This window comes from Anopheles funestus, chromosome 3RL, assembly GCF_943734845.2.
Source record: "Anopheles funestus chromosome 3RL, idAnoFuneDA-416_04, whole genome shotgun sequence".
NCBI lineage: Eukaryota > Metazoa > Arthropoda > Insecta > Diptera > Culicidae > Anopheles > Anopheles funestus.
Genome location: NC_064599.1, coordinates 57197835 through 57217761, shown reverse-complemented (window position 1 = coordinate 57217761; position 19927 = coordinate 57197835). Strand labels below are relative to the sequence as shown.

The 19927-nt window shown below is 45.9% G+C and overlaps 2 protein-coding genes across 5 annotated transcripts; both read right to left on the bottom strand.

Annotated features, from left to right (window-relative positions):
• Nucleotides 1–35: 35 nt before the first annotated feature.
• LOC125769512 (zinc finger protein 271-like) lies at nt 36–6049 on the bottom strand. The gene is made up of 8 exons (XM_049438245.1): nt 4631–6049; nt 4443–4559; nt 4342–4378; nt 3875–4269; nt 879–2027; nt 694–810; nt 592–628; nt 36–520 (listed from the first exon to the last, which is right to left on the bottom strand). The coding sequence occupies exons 1-8, from the start codon at nt 5874–5876 to the stop codon at nt 151–153; spliced, it is 3468 nt and encodes a 1155-aa protein (XP_049294202.1). The 5' UTR covers nt 5877–6049; the 3' UTR covers nt 36–150.
• Nucleotides 6050–6751: 702 nt separating this feature from the next.
• On the bottom strand, nt 6752–19421 carry LOC125770128 (zinc finger protein 646-like). Of its 4 annotated transcripts, none has more exons than XM_049439446.1 (7): nt 19404–19421; nt 15406–18701; nt 12243–14872; nt 9987–12129; nt 9690–9812; nt 9244–9286; nt 6752–9162 (listed from the first exon to the last, which is right to left on the bottom strand). In XM_049439446.1, the coding sequence occupies exons 2-7, from the start codon at nt 17948–17950 to the stop codon at nt 9117–9119; spliced, it is 7530 nt and encodes a 2509-aa protein (XP_049295403.1). In that variant the 5' UTR covers nt 17951–18701; nt 19404–19421; the 3' UTR covers nt 6752–9116. The 4 variants fall into 4 exon arrangements, with proteins under 4 accessions (XP_049295403.1, XP_049295401.1, XP_049295402.1 ...); XM_049439444.1 differs by lacking the exon at nt 19404–19421 and adding an exon at nt 18939–19397; XM_049439445.1 differs by lacking the exon at nt 19404–19421 and adding an exon at nt 18943–19397.
• Nucleotides 19422–19927: the final 506 nt, after the last annotated feature.

The window sequence follows — 19927 nt, the reverse complement described above, 5'->3', positions numbered from 1 at the left end:
GATGGAATCAGGTGATATTGAAAAACGAAGAAGTATATGTTTAGGGTACCACAACACTGTAATTTGTTATTTGCAATCCAACACGGACGTATTTAGCATTTTAAACTAATTGTCTTGGTAGATTATACATGACCACGACATGACTCGTTGCTAGCAATTCGCGTCCGTGTCTTCGTTTACATCATCCTTTGGACTGAGTTTACCCATCTCTTTCCGGTATCGTAGCTTCAGTATATCCGAGCTTCTAAATCGAATATCCTTATCGTTCACCACCGGTGAAGGACCAATTCCTTTCCCACTCTCGTCACAATGCTCCTTATAGTGGTTGCGAAGATCCTTCAACAGCCGGAAGGATGCGTCACAACGATCGCACTGATACGGATTGGCACCGTAATGGGTGCGCATATGCATCACCAAAACATTGCTTTGTGCGAAGCCACGATCGCAGTAGGAGCATTTGTAAGGCCTTTCACCCGTGTGAGTAAACATGTGACGCTTTACATGATACGGCGAGACAAACCTACGAACGGGAAAGCGACAATGAAAGTTTCAACAATGGTGCTATTATTTTTTTAAATTTTGCATATCTACCTCATAGGACATAGATCACACCCAAACGGACGCTCTCCTAAAACAAACGAAACACAGAGACAATTAACTCACTCACTCCAATGTTGTCCTTCTTTATTTTACCTGTGTGTATTATCTGATGCTTGACCATCGAATAATGCTTGTTAAACTGTGAACCACAGGTCGAACAAGTGAAGATTTTGTTATTCGTGTGCGTGCGCATATGAACACTTAAGTTAGCTGCAGAATAGATAAAAAGTATTAAATGAAATCGCTACGTATAATTTCTAGTCCACATTATACGTTACTTTTCGTCTTAAAACGGCTTGGGCATAAAGTGCAAGGATATGGTTTATTATCATCATGCAACAGCATATGCATTTGAAGAGTGCCTTTGTTTGCGAATCGTTTTCCACATATAGCACACAGACACTTTGTGCTTCTCGTATGAAATGGGATGTGACTCTTCAGAAGAGGCTCCGTCTGGAAACCCTTGTCACAAAACGTACAAAAGAACGAACGTCCCGTTGCGTGGCAGTACTGATGATGCTGGAAGGCTTGCTCGCTTACAAACACCTTTGGACACTTATCACAGGATCGTATCTGATTCGAATGCTCCGCCTTCAAGTGGTCGGACAGATCGTTTGGAGATGCATATGTAGGCCCGGTACACAGCTGACACCGAAATATTTCTATCTTGGATTCTAATAATTCTTCCTGTTCCGTATCTTGCTCTTTGGCATTCGTTTGTTTCTCTTTCTTTTTGCGTTCCCGTGGAATTGTTTCTACTTTCTGTTTAGTGGCTTTGGGTTTTCTTTTTCTACCTGTTGTTGGTTCCCAATCTGGTTCGGTGTTCTTATCTTTTAGAAATTCTGTATCGTTTTCGTCAATGAGATCCTCAATTTCTTCCTTGACGTCTGCATGCTCAGTGATGGTTGAAGGTTGCTTAGCTCTCGCTGTTTCTTTCATCTCGGTTTTGCGTAATTTCACAGTTCGTCGTGAAACGGTATGGGATTCTTGTGGTTCCTCAAAGTTTACAGGAAAAGGATCACATTTAACAAACACTTCCGTCGGTTCATCGACAGTACAATCCTCCGCATGTAGGATGTCAACCTCTTCGTGACTCTTCTCCTTAGAAAAACCCTTCTTCAGAAGCTTATCACAGCTATCCAGGCAACTCTCGTAGAGTGCGTACGCATCTTGAACTTTCTGCTTGCAATCACAACAAACCGACCTAGGCCAGTTCATGCTCAAGTCGTGCTGCAATTGTGCTTCGTTGAACATTGCTGGGAACAACTTCTCCAGAGCGATTTGCAAGATTGTCGTACCATTTTGATGGAGTCGTTCGTGCATGGGATAGTATTCATCCATTTGTACCACGCATATGCGGCAACAGCTTAGTGGATCCGTCGAGTGCCAAAACTTCTCGGTATTCATCGTTGAAAAATTAAACAAACCTCACACGCAACGAGAATTTAGTAATTTTCGGAGCCACACCAACTGCGCTGTTTACTTTGTGAAGTTGTTTTACAATTGTCACAGGCAAAGCAGATCTTTCGCTGTTTTTTGTTTTGTTTTTGTTATAAAGTACCGTCTACACTGTTGCAAAAGACACGATTTTCAAGGTGTGTCTATCAAAGGTATGCCGCTAGCAGATGTTGAACTTAAATTTGCTGCATAGGCTCATGATACAAATCGTTGCGATTTCCACTGTTGAATAAATAAATAATCGCATATTTCACATTACATGATAGGAATGCTTTTTTCTACGCTACGTAAGCAAAATTGGTTACGACTTAATCAACAGACAAGAAAGATCCTGATATTCAACAGTTGTGGAAACAAATGAGAAAAACAAGTGAAAAACTTTGATTAGTATCGCGACACTACGCGTTTTTTTTTTCATTTTGATGCAAGTAAAACGTGATATTAACCCTTCAACTCACTGTCTCGGATATCCATCCTATTGTGACAATATGTCTTTTGTTTATTTATGACCTGAACTCGTTGGTTTTATTGGTTGCACAGTTGTGATTAATAAACCGTAAGCCACATCGGATAAGAAAGCCCGACGAGTTTTATATTCTTTCATAGTTTTATATATTTCACTTTCATCGTTTTATACTCTACGTGGGTCACTCTATATATTTTGAAATACATTGCACATACATCATATGCGAAGGTATCCGTTTGTTGAACCAATACAATACTTTCCAGGATCGGTACAATGTCGGTCTCATAAGTGTCGTACGCCTATCCAGCTATATGTAAATCAAGCCAAGAAAAGGCAGAAATGGCAGAACATAATATCTACTTGAGGTTGAAGAGCCACAAAAAAGAGGTACAACTATACGACCATCCATGATAAGAAAACCAGGCCATGGTTGTAATGCGGAACAGTAGGACGATTTTTTGCATTTATACCAACCCGTAAGAAGATTTCTACAAGAGCAAAACCGGCGTACGGGGCAACATGAGTTTGACACCACTGAGAAATGGGAAAATTTAATCGAAGTGAATAAGTTGGGAGGTGTATGTGATAAACGGCGCCAGTTCCACATTGCAGGACTGGGTATCAAATCCAATTCGGACCGTCCCGTACCAAGGACTGAACTTCCACCTACATGGAAAAAATGACCCTATAAGCCAGAAATGGTCGGAATGTCCTTAAAGATCGTTGAGCCAAGAATAGAGGGAGAGAGTGGGTTAACTCCATTTACAAATTTAAAACGCCTCTGGTAAAATTTAGTTCACTCATTCATTATGAGCCACTATTGCACATCTCTAGCTATGAAGTATGCTAATTGGTTTTCCGCACGACATGATCGATATCAATTCCTGCACAAACCGTTTCCACGTACGCAGGAATAAATAATCTGCTACTTATAAAAACGAGCTTCCGAGTTCGTAGTGCCACAAAGCAAAGAAGATGATATGACATTCTGTGGACGTATATCATCTACGGACAGTTTTCAATATCATCCGCCTTTGGAGTTCCAGTTCTCGGAAATATCAAGCCTCGTGACAAAATTTTAGGCCCCTAAACGACAGCAGAATGTCCAATTATCAGAACATATATAGTGACCTGCGTATACTCGTGTAGGTGCTACGTTATCCTTTAAAAGCTAATTTTACATTCGACATACGCGTACATGTAGTCATGCCAGTACGCTGTTTTTTTGGATAATTATTACACTGAGGTAACTGTTTTCCAAGTGACCTTACAACTAATCTTTACGTTCTAAACTCATTCTCCCGTTTAAAAAACTCTCAAGGTTTTTTTTCGTAACATTTTCGACCCTTCACTGAACTGCAGGGAATTCAGTTGCTTCTGCCATAACTTTGCGATTCTCACAATCCCCTTCATACCGTTCACTGTATTGGGCCATTTCTTTTTCATATCTCATCTTTAAAATATTTGTGCTTGTGAACCGAATGCCCTTTTCCACTTCGGGAAATGAAATGGTCCCTTTATCGACCGGTTGACATGTTTCCTTGTAGTGATTGCGCAGTTCCGTAAGTAGCCGAAAGGATGCTTCACACCGATCACATTGGTACGGGTTCTCGCCCAAATGGGTTTTCATGTGCTTCACCATATCGTTGCTTTGTGCAAAGCCACGCTCGCAATAGGTGCATTTGAACGGTTTTTCACCCGTGTGCGTTAGCATATGACGCTTTACATGATAGGTTGAGACAAATCTAAAACAGAAAAGAAACAAAAAACATGTTAGATACATTGCGGTATATAAGTCGGTAGTGGCCTAAACATACCTCATTGGGCAAAGATCGCAGCCATACGGACGTTCGCCTAAAAACCATTGAGCAGTGAGATAAATAAATTGACCATTCGCTATCATTTTGTTCCTTCTTACCTGTATGTATTAATTGATGCTTGATCAGAGAGTATCTCGTGTGGAATTGAGAGCCGCAAGTGTCACAACTGAATGGCCTCAGTTTCGAATGAGTTCGCTGATGTAAGTTTAATGCACCTGTTTAACATATTTGCATGAAATCAGTAAAGACAATAATGATTCCATAAGGAATTCCCTTTTCGTCATACCTTTGGTGCAGAACCGACTCGGGCATTGGGTGCAAGCCCACGCTTTTACGCCCGTGTGGCGCACTAGATGCTGACGAAGATTACTCTTACTGTTAAACTTTTTGCCACACAACGAGCACAGAAACTCGGCAACATGTGTGTGCGATCGGGTATGGCTCTTAAGAAGATTTTCCGTCTGGAAACCCTTGTCACAGAACATGCAGAAGAACGAGCGTAAGGTGGCGTGGCAATACTGGTGGTGCTGGAAAGCTGGTTCGCTCATAAACACCTTCGGACACTTATCGCACGTCCGAATCTGATCTGGATGTTCCGCTTTCAGATGGACGGTTAGCTCCATCGGTGAACCATACGTATGCCCCTCGCACAACTGGCACTGGTACACATCTACCTTTGATTGCAGCTCTTCCACATGATCCGACGAATCATCTTCTGGTTTAATTTTAGCTCGTTTCTTTTTTTCCCGCACATTGTCCTCTTTGTCACTGCCTTGGCTGCGTCCAGGCTTGATTTTAGGTTTTCGACCTCTTTTTCTACCCTTTGGTTGCCGCTCGAAGACAGTGCTTTCTTCTTCATCATTTGATTGCACTAAGGAATCCGTAACATTCTCCAAAGAACTTTGCTCCTGAAGCGAGCTTGTTTCCTCTTCCACAGATTCCTGCTTATACTTGCGTCTGGTCCTTTTCTTCACCGACACATCCCGTTGCGATCTGTTGCGTCTTCTCGTCGACATACGTGCAACATGTTCAATATTTTCCGATTGCTCCTCAACAGCGATTGGTGTTTCGGAAAGTGCATCATCGGCTGTTTCATCGACCAGATGCTCTATCTCCGTCGAGTAGGTATTTCCATCTTCAAATGTATACTCAATCAAAACATCATACTGTGCGCTCGAACCGTTGTCTTGTTCCGTTTTCACGGTTTCAACTTCAATGCGGTGTCGATCTTCCATGCTTCGCTGCAACCAATCTTCATTGTTAACCAGCAGCGTATACAGCTCGTAAGCTATAAGCACCTTTTCCTTGCAAGCCAAACAAGCTTTCGTCGGCCAGTTCAAACCTTCCACCGTCTTTGCTTGCTGGTTGAAGGTAGTGGGAAACATTGTCTTACACATTGTATTAAGGCTCAAACATCTTTCCGCGTCTACCACATCGTCCATGGAACATTGCTCCACCGATTCTGTCGCGCAGATACGACACACCTCCAATTCTAATGCTGCAGATGAAACTAACTCTGTCTTCACATCCATCCCGGCACTGCGTTCTAGAGCTATCTTTAAAATTAGATTATTTTACACAAAATTTCTCGCTTGTTTACGGATACGATAAATTTCGTATTGTTGTTTGCTGAGCAGTGAGAAACGTCATCGCAGGTATCAAAGCAAAGCCCAGGGTGAATATAGCAATCTTGAAGGTGTGACAGCCAATCACGGTAAATAACGACAATAGCGCAAATGGTTCTAGTATTTTAATTTCAATTTACTATCGCACGGGGGACCTTATGTAAATTTACGAATAAAATAATGTGCTACATTTGATCAATTAATTTCGATTGCATTATAATTATTCCGACTTGATAATTTGGGGTGTATGTGATAAACGGCGCCAGTTCCACACAACAGGACCGGGTTTCAAATCCCATAAGTACCGTCCGCCCGTAGCAAAGACTGAGTATCCGGTTACGTGGTAACAATAAGTCAGTCTAGTAAACCAGAAATTGCCGGCATGACTTCAGGAGTCGTTAAGCCAAGAACAGAGGTAGAGAGAGACTTAATAATCTGCCTTACTTCATGGGCTAACCAGCTGTTGCATACACTAAGAACACAAAATTACATGCAAACTAAAGAGCAATTGTACGAAAATGTTCACATTTATCCTAAAAACAAACAAAAATATAAATTATCTGCATCAAAATCACCCATCTATTAGTTTGGTACAAAGAAGACTCCTACGTCGGATTTCCACCTACACGGTCGGTCGGGTCAGGCACCGGACAGCTCAGTCCAAATAAGATTTCAATTCACAAATAATTGCTGTATTGGTCGAATATTCAGTACGGTATCTAGGAAAGTACTGCATATAGTTACAATTAGGTTTAGTTAATACAAGAAGAAACACAAAGACATTAATCTCTAAATCTTAAGTTTATTTTACTTTAAATTCCCATTCCAACTTCATCCTTCTATCATATTTCCTTTACATTCCTATTTTGTTCTAAACCGTTCGGATCATAATTTGTTCACTGCTGTTGCTGTTGTATTTTTATGAGTTCTGATCAATCCTCTCTCACATATCGCCTAACCGCGCTTGGCCTTTTTTCTTCAACTACTCACTTCATTTAGCGTATTTTTGCAATATGGGGTGGGGGTGGGGTATTGGTTAAATATCTTATTACAAGTACAATAATAAATATAATAATAAATTAATGATGCTCATGAAATTTGTGTTACTTTTGCTGCTTTTCGTATTAGCTTGAATTACTGATTGAAGTCATGTGTTCTAATTTTGCTAATTCGACTGTTGCATTCTGTTGCCTTTTGTGTGTATGTGTGTTTGTTTTGTTTACTTGTTGTGTGTGTATGCTTTTTTAAAAGAATGAATCAAGTTTTTTTTGGGGCATGTTAAGAGACAAAACGAATATGCGGGCTAGGCTGTGTCATCACCATTACATGCTCGCTATGAGATTGTTGTTTTTGTTGCGCATCATTAGTTTGCTTGCTTTTCTTTTACATATCGATTCGGGACACAATACATGATTAAAATCAATATACGTTAGCAAATTGCACCTGCATACGTCTCCGGCTGGCCATTAATTACAACAAAAGCGGTTCAGAACGTGCACGGTGACACACGCCGCATCGAACGTAATAAATGTGTAAACATGGTACAAAAATGAGATAAAATAAAAGAAAAATACTTTCCATTACCACTATGTCCAACGGCGCACAGCAAAGCAGAGGGACATGGCGTAGTATAACTACAGCTACTGCTACTACTAGTACTATGATATCTTCTGCAGATACTAAGATAAAACGAGCTGTTTTTTTCCTGTTTTAAAATTAAACAAAGATAAAATTGTTGAAACATACTTGCATTATGCTGTTTAAGTTAACGTAAAATGAGTAATAAAATAAGCTTTCAAATACAGTTTAACTCTCATCGAGCAAAAAGGCTCACCTGGGCCATGAGGCTCGTGTAAGCACGTGCTGATGGGAAATGATGTAAAAGTAACACTCTAATCAAAACATTATATTGCTCGACAGTTTAACTACGGTTACGCATTTTAGACACTCCAAAGGCCATAAACGAGTTACCAAAAAAAAGCGAACAGATTTGTCTATCAGTCCAATGATCATTACGCTTTGCAAAGGGAAAACTTAAAAAAAAACGCGTGCTTCCGATCAAGCTTAAAAAGGTTTTGCCATTTTTCTGCAAACAGGCACAACCATTTCCTTTGCCTTTTATGCCTTTTGTTGCGTACTCTTTTTTTTTCATTTTTATGTACTATCTTACTAAAATTTAACCAAACGACTTGTGACATCGCGCGGAAACAAATGCAAATGCCTCAAAAAGGTGCAGGCTAGTTGTGATTGCATGTTGATGCTGTGTATGCGCTCGTGTATGAGTGTGTTTGTGTGTGTATGTGTGTGTGTGCCTGTGTGTTGGACTACATGCGCATACTGCATTTGCACTTACGTACTAATTATTCTTCCATGTGAAGATTTAATGCTATCGGTGATGTGTTGTTGCCCCATCCGATACATTCAAGAGCGCGAGCTAGATATAGAATACACTTGTCCGCCGATCGATTCACTTTACAGGTCCGTGCATAACATTACAATTATAAGTAGGAATATGATGAAACAATTTGAACTACTAGCTTGCTTGGTTGTTTAACTGTGTTGCATATCTCGTTTCTTCTGCACTTTTTTCCATACTATCCCTTCTAATCGTGTTTATGAATTACTGGGCTCATTTACTGCTTCCTATCAAACTGCACTATTTTGTTGTTTTCGTTCCTTTCTACATCTGAGTTTTGTGGGTTTGTTTTTATGTTTGTTGTATGTGTTGTTTTGATTCGTTTCCTTACAAGCTACATGTTGTTGTTCTCTACACATTTCCTTCCCCTATGACGGTTTATAGGCGATTTATATTCCTGCAAATGTTATTACTGTATGTTTTGTTTGTTTGCTTTGCTACTATATATATTTATATATATGTATATATATATATAATTTCTATCCTGATTTTGCTTATACAATACTTTTTTTTTCTTTTCTTCCTAAAGACTAAACTTACACCGCTTCTGCGCATATGTGTTGAGTATGTGTGTAAAAAGATACATTATAGCTGCTATGTTTTGTATGTGTTAGCCCACTTTCCGTTCCCTCATTTACTGCCAACATCAGCTGGCGGTTTTTAGCGTAAATTGTTAGCATTGCTTCAGTGTATTATTATTCTTTATAGTGGTGTTCTATTTTCCGGTGTCACTATTGAATGCAAACATGGTTGTCTACTTTTTGTGCGCTGTTGAAACTGTTGAGAGTAGAAAGCAAAGAAAAAAAAAGCAAACGTTATACACACATCGATAACGATCTGTTCAATGGCAATACTTACGTTTTCTTGCAGAAACTACACTTGAAGGCTCCATTAGTGGCTTCTAAAGGAATGGAAATAAACACATTAGAAACAAGTTTATATAGCGTATAATCTGTAACATGATTCTTGGCGTTTGATTGCTTGGCAAATTTCTTCATCATTGTTATAGTCCATGATCTTGTACGTTTTCACACTTAAAAATTACAATCTTTGGATGAATTTTACGATCTGCAAGGTATTTAAATTAGTCTTTAAGCTTTATGCAAAGAAAACCGGTATAGATCCAACCAGTATATGATAATTAAAAATCATAACCCAAACCAAATATCCTTTTCTCCGAGATAGTAGAGTGTCCCAAAGCGAAGAAATTACAACGCCAAATTTTATTTTAAAAATTGCGCCAAGATTAAGTTAAAGATTAAAAAGTTAAACATAGCGTATCATCATCATCATCCAATACTTACTCAAGTAATGTTCTTCTCGGTGAGTTTCGTACGATTTCTTATAGCTAAACGTTGCCGGACATTTGTCACACTGGAACGGCTTCGCACCTCTATGCATTGTCTGAACGTGTCCAGTTAACAAAGCTAAAAAAATAGAAATAATGTCATACAAAATTACAAACCCACTTGGCAATAAGGTTATTCAGAAACGTTCCCCTTCGACAACCTTCCCCAAAAAAAAATATATATAATTTTTAACCAAAATACCCAGTTGTCAGAAAACAAAGCAGAATTATTATTCTTCGCAACGGTACTCACATTTTGCATCAAACGATTCACCACAAATGGTACAATCGAACGATTGTGGTTCTGCCGGTGTCAACAGTTCCTCCGCCATCTTTTCGTGCTGTTGCCGGATATGCCGCTGCAGATGTCCGACATATTCGAACCGATAATGGCAGACGCGGCACTCATGCGGTTTATCCTTCGAATGGTGTAGCTGCTTGTGCTGGTTGAGATTGCATGGATACAGAAACTCCTTCTTGCACAGCTCGCACACAATTTTGCCCTTATTCGACGAGGAAGATTGCGAGGAAGACGCGGACGGTGTCGCTTGCAGGCGCGCCGATAATGCGGCCGACGCAGCAAGACGCGAACGGTGCGTCGCCATCAGGTTCATGTTACGCTGAAAGCTGGCCATGGTCGATGCGGACGACTGTTCGCCCTCATCCTCTTCGTCGTCATCCTCGCCGGCCCCACCATCGCCATCGTTCGTGTCCGTTATATCGTCCTCGTTCTCATCTTCATCATCCTCCTCTTCCGCATCGTCTTCTCCACCGTCACCGTTGTTGTGGCCCGTTTTCGTCAATCTGCGCTTTTGCTGTTGATATCGCAGGTTAAAGTCCTTATCGAGAATATTATCATCTAGAACGAGCTCTAGATTAGAGCTGTCGAACAACGGATCACCTCCGCTACCGTCTTCACCCTCATCCTGCTGATAATCTCCATCGGTGCTTCCGCCTTCCGTCCGGCTATTGTTACCTCCTTCACCACCCATGCCACTGTGATCGTCCGGACCGATCCGACCACCGGAGGATCCACCTTCTCCGCCACCTCCCATCGAATCGTTGAACATATTCTCGTGCAGCATGTTGAATGCACTGATGCCGAACGGAACCTCCAGATCCATCGCTTCGCTTCCAATGTGCGTCATCATATGCGTCTTCAGCTCGTGCGCTGTTGGGAAAGTTCCTGCGCAGATACGGCACACCAGCTTATCGGAACCGGTTTGTGCACCGGCCTGCGCTTCCAGGCCCGGTGATGTCGGTGCAGCTGTAGAGGCCGGTATGACACGGCGCAATTTACGACCACCCAGATGTATCCGCATGTGCATGGCCAGGGACCGCGCCTTGATGAACTTCAGCGAGCACATCGGGCACTGGTGAGTTGGTACACCAGCCGATCCACTTTCCGACCGTGGCGATGATGTTGTCGGCGCAATAATTACATCGTCCGTTACCAAGCCGCCATACTTCGGCACACTTTGGCTGCTACCCTCACCGTAGTTTCCCCCACGGCCGGACGATCCGCGGAGCGGAGTGGATGTTATGAAGGCGCCCGCCATATCCATGCTGTGTTCTTCCTTGACCTCGTTCGGATGATGGTTGGCCCGGTGTCGCACCAAATGTCCCTTGAACTCGAACCGATAGTGGCAGGTACTGCACTCGAACGGTTTTTCGCGCGCATGATGCAGCAGGTGGTGTTGCTTCAGCTGGCAGCTGAACTTGAACACCTTGTGACACAGCTTGCATTGCCGATCGGTGGGAGCGATTCCTATGTCGACGGACGACGATAAGGCTGTTGTCGATGTGCCTCGACTCTTGGCCTCGTTAATGCGCTCGATATGCGTCTGCAGATGCACGACGAGTTCTTCCTGCTTCGTAAATACCAGCGAACAAACAACGCACTTGAACTTTTTCCATGTCCGTCCACCACTTCCAACCGATCCGGATAGCTGATCACCATCGCCCTGATCTGCTGACCGACCGGCACCGTTCGCATCGTCCTCTGGCCCGTCCATCAGCACCAGCGGCTGCAGCAGATGCGAATTATCCAGCTGATCATCCTGATCGTGCTCCTGATCGAGCATTTGCGGGCGCGGCGGTTCTCGCAGATGTGTCAGCTCGTGGCGCTTCAGGTTCAATTTGTGGACGAAGCTATAGTGACACACCTTGCACTCGTACGGTTTGCCCGGCTGATGGTGCAGCATGGTGTGCTGATGCAGCTGACTGCGATACATGAACGTTTTCTTGCACAGTTCGCACTGAATGATGCTACGTCCACCCGTCCGTCTGCGCCTAGTTGGTGGCGATTGCGAAACGTATCCCATCGTGTGCATCGGACGAGGACCTCTCTGATGGGTACGCATGTGCTGATGGAAGAGGATCTCGTTGTCGAATATCTGGAAAGGCGAAGAGAAAACATAAGTACGAAAATGTGAGCAACTCTTAAAATCATCCCGTCCGTGAACCCCCATCGACGTAGGACAAGAAATGTCACCGCATACGTGCTTACCTGCCCGCAGATCGTACACTTGCTCATCTTCGGATGGTCTGCGATTGCGTCTGGTCCAATGTCGGGAAGAATCGCTACACCGTCACCCTGTTTCGCAATCGAACGATGTGTTTGTAGATGCCAGTCGAGCGATTTCTTCTTCAGGAACCGTCCCGAGCACAGTTTGCACTTGAAGATGAGCGTGAATCCACCGTTGTTGGCGCTGTTTTTGTTATCCTCATCGTCCTCCTCCTCAGCCTCGCCTGTTACCTCCTCATCAGCGCCTATTTCACCCTTGATGGGGCGTTCTGGATTCTTCAGCGAACCATCCGTACCGTCCTGTGCCGATCCGGCAGCATCCACTTGCTGCATGTCCGCATTTTCCGGCTCATCCGAAGCAACACCCGATTCAATCAGATCCATTTTCGTGCCAGGATGGGCTTCGATTGCGTGCGCTTCGTAAAGTTCGCGTGATTCAAACTCGTTGCTGCACACCCGACACAGGTAGCACACCTCGGAGTGTAGCATCTGTGCCGCCTCTAGATTGTGCGTCTTCATGTGCCCATTGAGCACACTCTCGCGGGTGAACGATTCCGAACAGATTGGACAGGTGTGGGTGCCTCTTCCACTGCCACTGCTGGCCATTCCCGATGCTCCACCCATTTGGCCCATTGTTCCCCGGCCCGAAACATTCGCCCCATGGTTCGACATACTTGAACCATGGCCGGCGCTATACATCGGACTGCCAGAGCCTGCCGACCAACGGCCGTGCATGGCCGCGATGTGCTGGCTGAGTAGCTTTCGGCGAGTGAACGTCTCTGAACACTTCGAGCAGCGATAGGTTGTGGGTTGGGTGGGATTGCAGCCTAGCTCGTGCCGCAGCATATGGGCCGTGTAGCTGTACTTCATTGCGAACCGATAGAAGCAGATGTGACATTCGAATGGACGACCCTTCGGCGAGTGAACGCGCTTATGGCGCCGGAACTGGGACACCGTGTTAATGACCTTACCGCACACCTGACACGTAAACATCTGCTCGCCCGTGTCTGGATTGAACGAAATTTCGTCGGGATCGATCGGCATTTCTTCCGTCGTATCATCGTCGTCTTCTTGTGATTTGGAGCGTTTCGGCTGCTTCTCTCCGCCCGCCGCATCCTCATCATCCTCATCGTCCTCCTCGCCGCTATAATCGTCATCGTCTGCCACACTATCTCCCATGTCCGCTCCATCATTATCCATCGTTTCACTGTACGGTCGCTTACCGCTGGTGCGCTTCATCGCTGCCACGTGCGTTTCCAGATGGGAGGCCAGCGAACCTTTCGTAACGAAACGTGCCTGGCACAGCTTGCACTTATATACCACCGAACATCCTTCTGGTGCTTTATCGACGACCTTGCTTTCCTCGTCCGAAACGCGCTTCTTCGCATCGACACCTTCGTTCGGTTCGTCCGTATTACTTTCCGCTTCCTTTTTGATATTATCCATCAATTCATCTTCCTTACTGTCCGCTTCCGGCGTGTCTCCTTCCGGTTTATCCTTCGTGGCGGCTTCCGCCAGCTCTGCCTCACTGTGCGCAGTGGACGTATGGCTCTCGAGCGCCGCCCGATCGTTAAACTCCGTCAAACAAACGCCACACATGAAAGCCTGTTCCATATGCAGCGCCAAAAATGCTTCCAAATGTTGCTCCTGCATATGCTCGTACAGCTGTACCTCACGCCCAAAGGACATGGTGCAAACGGTACAAATGTGTTCCCGCTTTATTTGCACACCACCAGCTCCATCCTCGCCCTTCGTCTGCGAATCATTATCATTATCGTCCTGCTTGGCGCTTTTGCCCATACGTTTCTGATTCTTATGCTCCTGTAAATGCAACAGGAAGCTGGACTGATTCACAAAACGACACTGACAAATCGGACATTCCAGTCCGCGATGCTTATCCGCGTGCACCGCCAGCATGTGACGCTTTTGCAGCGTTATTGCCGGGAACGACATGTCGCAGTAATAACATTCGAACCCTCTGACGCCCTTGCGCCGTTCCATGCTACCGTCCAGGGACGAGTCAAATGAATCCATCGTGCCAGTATCCGTACCCAGCGCTCCTCCACCGCCGACACTATTAATCGTCATCATGTCACCCGACGCAATGTGTGTGCGCATGTGCACGATCAACCACCGCTCGGTAAGGAAGGTGTAGTGACATTTGCGGCACTTGAACGGTTTGCTCGGATCGTGCTGACTGATATAGTGGTTCTTGTAGTAGCTGTGGTATTTGAACTCGCGGAAGCACTTCGTACACTGATGGCTCCCGTTTGGCAGTACTCTGTGGAATGAGTTGTAATCGTACGTTGCCGGTGAACGGGCGGCCGATTGCTTCGTTCTGCCGTCGTGCAGTTGACGCAATGCTTCCGGCCCGTTGGCCACCTGATGTATGCGCAGATGGCTCGGTGAACCGAATTGCGACTGCCGATGATATTTGCCCCATTTGCTGGGTGATTGTTGTTGGTGATGTTGCTGCTGCTGGAAGCGGGATTGCAAGGCTGCGATGGTAGAGTTTCTGCGCGCAGTGCTGGCCGCATGCAGCGGATATTGGCGATCGTACAGATAGGAATCGTCATGATCGTTCATTTGCATAGAGCCACGTTTGGAGATACCTACAACAAATGGTTAGAACATTAGGATTGCTAATCTATGTGCGTAAAGGTATTTTTGTGCGTGACCAATACAATTTCCACGCCTTATATTGTCTTATATTATTTTATTTCCACTTGTCACTTTTGCAACCAATTTTAACAGTTTGGATTTTCATTCCTTCAAGCTAATAACATATTTATTATGTATCCTTCCGTGTTTTTTTCTTATGAACTTTCTCGAATAAAAACGAATTCATTCTAAAGTTTCACCATTCGCTCTAGCGTCCAACACATGATAACATTTGAAAAGTTCCCAAATATTCAACTGCAAAAGGCAGGAAAATACAAATGCATGAACAAAGGACGAGGTGAATGTGACCTCAATCCATTAAAACGAGCAATTGGATGTATACGGATTCGATTTCAAACGCCGATCGATAATTGCCTGCTCAATTATCTAATTAACATACTTCAACAGATTACTTTCCGCACATCGCGAAAACGGCACACATATGTACATGTTTTTTTTTTTGTTTTTTTGTAACCCAACTCACCTCCACGATAATAGTCGTCCTCATCGTCATCGCCCATCGCATCGACGCCATTATTGTCCAGCTTTTCCTTCTTGATGCGGCGCATTGCACCACCATCGCCCGCAGCACTGGATGCGAGCAGCAACTTTTCCTGATACTTCCGGCGCAGCATTTCGTCGTTGCGCAGGCACATATCGTACAGTTCGTACGCGGCCAGCAGCTTTGTTTTGCACGGCCCACATATCCGGTCCGGCATACCGGCATTGCTACCGAGATGCAGCGGATGGCAGACGGTGATCAGTATCGAGTAAAGGCTGCGCGACTGATATTCGGGCACGACCGTACAGTAAAGCGACTCCATTGGCCGCTGTTGCTCACCATCGGCGCCCTCCGCCTTTTCGTCGCACAGACACACCCGGCAGACGAGTGCTACCGGTGCAATCCGATTGTCGTCGCCCTTTTCATCGCCCGTACCGCCACCTTCGCCCATTTCAATTTCCGGCAATAGCGGCTCCAGCTCTAGCTCGATCGATTCACTGTGTTTCGAGCGTGAGCGATGTACCGCGAGCTGCTCCCGCCTGCGTCCCGACATCCGACGCCTTCCCCCGTTATCATCATCATCCTCCATTTCTACTTCCTCGTCATCGTTCTCGTCATCATCGAGCGGTTCGTCCATTTCGACCAACAAACTCTCAACCGGTGGCAGATTCTGCATCAACGATAGCCCATCCATATCATCGTCCTCTTCCTCTTCTTCGCCCTCCTCATCATCACGGTGGCCAAGTCCGAGTGGATGTGGTGAAACCACATTGGCCCTTGATTGTTGCATCCCATCAAAGGAGTTCTCTTCGGTCGGTTCCATAAAGCGCACATGCTTGACAGATCGTTTCCGTGGCTGGTCGGTCGCGTGCGAGAGTACCATCGCTGGCGTCAGCTGTCCTTCGTTAATGCCAGCCGATTGTGCCAACATACTATTCGACTTCCCGGAGGTGTTTCCTTGCAGCACCGAGTTAAGGTCGTTAGTAGCAAGCGGATCTACGGGAACCACCTCTTCGAGTGCTTCCGAATCCTCGGAAGCTTCCTCTGCCAGACGAGCTGCGGCACGGCTATTCGCTGTGGCAGAGCGTGTCATGCGCTCATTTGGAGTATCCGTTCGAGTTACCGGTGCTGGACCATTACCACCGAGTGCTAACGAAAGCGACTGTTGCTGTTGCTGCTGTTGCTGTTGCTGTTGTTGTTGATGTTGTACGGTATCAGTAGCGCTTGGATCAACCCCCGGGAAGGTGAATTCCGACTCCAACGAAACCTCCATTGGGGCAGCACCCTGCAGACCGTACATTTGTGATGCTCTTGTCTGCTGCTGGGTAATAACCGGCATCTGATTAGCTGCCTTCAGTGGATCATTGTTCAGGACCATATCGGAAGGTTTCGAACAGGACGCGATCTGTCCAGTTGCTCCAGTCGCATCGACCATGCACGGACTCGAAGACGGGAGCGAAACAGCTGACTGGAAAGGTGATCGGGACGCACTGGATCCAAAGTCCGAATGCATCGGCAGCTGGGTTCGGCCCATCTGTTGCTGGGCAACCATCGCACCGGCAGAACCGACGGACGTTTGCATCGTGCCCATATCGTTCATTCGTTGCATGCCACTCGGGGATCCTTGCTGCATGTAGGCAGCCACGTGTGTCGGTGTACCTGCCGCATGACCGTATGCATTTCCACCACCCATTCCCGGCACTCCCGGTGGCGAAGCGGCATTCGGGCTCGCTACCATCGGGCCAACCGTACGACCACCGCCTGATACGATCCCACCCGTCACTACACCACCGGTTCCGTAAGCTCCCGCGTTCGTTTGCTCCACACCGACAAAGTGTCCCATCGGCGTACCAACCACGGACTGGCCATGGGCGCCGAGCTGATCGTGAAAGTAGGAAGCCCCGGAAGTGCTCGCTCCGGATGCATCTACACTGCGGTTACCGGCATACTGGTTTACACCGACCGACGGCATCATACGGCGCTGGTGGCCCTGCGTTGCCGTCTCATTGCCGTAACCGTGCGTAACGAACGCGTTCGGACCGACGACCACGTCTGCCGTGCTTTGCAGTGCATTTTGTCCCCCGTGGTGATGATGCCCAAGGCCGGTTGTCATCGATGTGCCGGCAGTGACACCACCACCCCCGCCGGCAATAACGCGATCCGTTGCCAGACTGTCACCCCATTCCATTTGGAGCTGCTGTCCACGTAGTGCGTTGCCACCGCTGTACTTGTCCTGCATGCAGGAAGTCGCTGCCTGTCGGGTGAAATGTTGCTGCTGCTGTTGATACTGTTGCTGTTGCTGTTGTTGCTGCTGTTGATGATGGTAATGCTGCTGCTGTTGTTGTTGGTGATACTGCGGTAAAAGATGCTGTTGTTCCTGAAAGACCTGCTGCTGCTGCTGCTGCTGTTGGAACAGTTGCTGCTGCTGCTGGTTAAGATATTGCTGTGGCACCTGTCCCGTTCCGAGAAAACCACTGTCCTGAGGTTCCAGTACGAATGCTTTCGATTTCAGCTCCTCGGGATGCATTATGCCATCGTTTTTTGTGTTTTTTTTGGTGGGTTTTATTGTGGAACGACCGAGCGACAGCGTGTTATGCACAATCAATAGGGATTGATGGCTGCCATATGCCGCCGATTCCAACCGCAACTGCTACTGCTGCTATTACACTTCGCGACACAATTACACACTACGTATGAGGGTGGCAATGATGGCGCTCTGTGTGTGAGAAGGTACTTTTCACGACCTTTTTTTTTCGTTGCTGCCTCTCTACGTCGTTTACACCGTCTCTCTTGTATGAGGAAGAACGCGGTACAGTGCAACAACGGTGACGGGTGGTGAAGGCTGCTTTACGCTTCCCACACTGTTGTCTGCCACACAGGTCCTCATCCAAACTAGGGGAGGAGGGCGGCGCGCACTGCCTGCTGCGTTTTCAACGAAGATGCTGCTGCGATTTTTCGATGCACTTTTTTTTTGTTCGATGTCAAACGCACCGAAGCACACGCATACATACGCACGTTCGTCTCGGTACACACGCACGCACACACACAAGCACGCACAAAGTTATACACACATCGGCTGCTGGTGGTGCTTCAATTGCACAAACAATCTTCCATCTTGATCCGCACCCGTGTATTATTGCAACGCATCGCACTCTTTCTAACACTTTGCTTCGTACTATTTATTTCTCTCTCTCTCTCTCTTGCTCCCTCTTACTTCTACACTCTCTTCACTTTGCGTCCACCTTTCGGTAGAGGGATAGCCGTCGGCAAAGTTGGTCCTACAGAATACGCATTTTTTAGAACTTTCACAAAAACACACACACACACCTCCACCAACATACGCACACACCCAGGATTCAGGGTGCAAGGAATTCACACATGGGAAACACGGGGTTTCAAATCAAACCACACTTTTAATGGGCAGAAACAATTACGCGCAAGGAACACGGGAGGGGTGTAGCGAAAAACGAAAAGAAGAGGCTTGACCGATTTCGCTACATGGAACGATGTTGTACCCACCGCTCGCCTGTTTGCTTGCCTGCCGAATTTGGTCGCTATTCCTTGCCGTCTTCTCCAAACGGCGCCCAACAAGCGGCCCACACTCTTAGAACGCAACGTGATGGTGGTGTGTGCGATGGCTCTTCTTCACCAAGTACTGCTTCGCCTCCTGTCGTTCCAACAGCACTGTCCTCTTTTTTTCCTTCCGCTAATGAAAAACGCGACACTACACACACACACATGCACGCGCGCGCGCTCATTCGTACGCACCGTGTCGTCCATACGGAGAGGGAACACCGCTAATACACAAGTCCCCCATTTGGTTCCGTTTAGCCGATTCCACACCTTGCACGCGGTAACCTTCTATTGGTTCGGTGAGAAAAACACTTCACAGCATCCGTCAAAAGATGCGCGGTACGAAAAAAGGGAACTGTGTCGTCGAATTAAAGCGAATCTTCTCCGCCGTCGCTACGAGATCACACCGTTTTTTTCCCCGTGCGTGCGTATGTGTGCGCTAAAGATGCACTTTTCGCCACTTCCTGCTCATACTGTTCTTCCCCCCTTGGCTGCCCCGTCCTGCTTTCGCTTCAAGTGAATGTGGCCTAATGTAGAATGGACAATGGGATGTCAGAAAATCGTTTGACAGTTGCCTACCAGCTGCAGGTTTTCCGCGGCATACCGCACAGTGTGATCAGATTATTTTCCTCGTTATCGGTAGGAAAGCAAAAAGTTTATCGGTAGTTGTCGGTATAATCCCAATTCTGTTCAGCTCATGCTCTCTTCAGCTAAATCGTGTGAGCGAGGCATATTCGCAGTGAAAATGGAAATGTTGAAATGTTGTGAATTTTGTTGTTATCAGCGGCACAAAATAAGCCAAAACTCGGTAGAAATATGCAGTCTTTGATTGTCTGTTGACTTCATTCATGACATTTACGACTTCTTCAGCAATATTAAGAAAAATCTGTGATTTTCGGTAGGAAAAAATGGTTGTTTCAGGGGGCTCGTC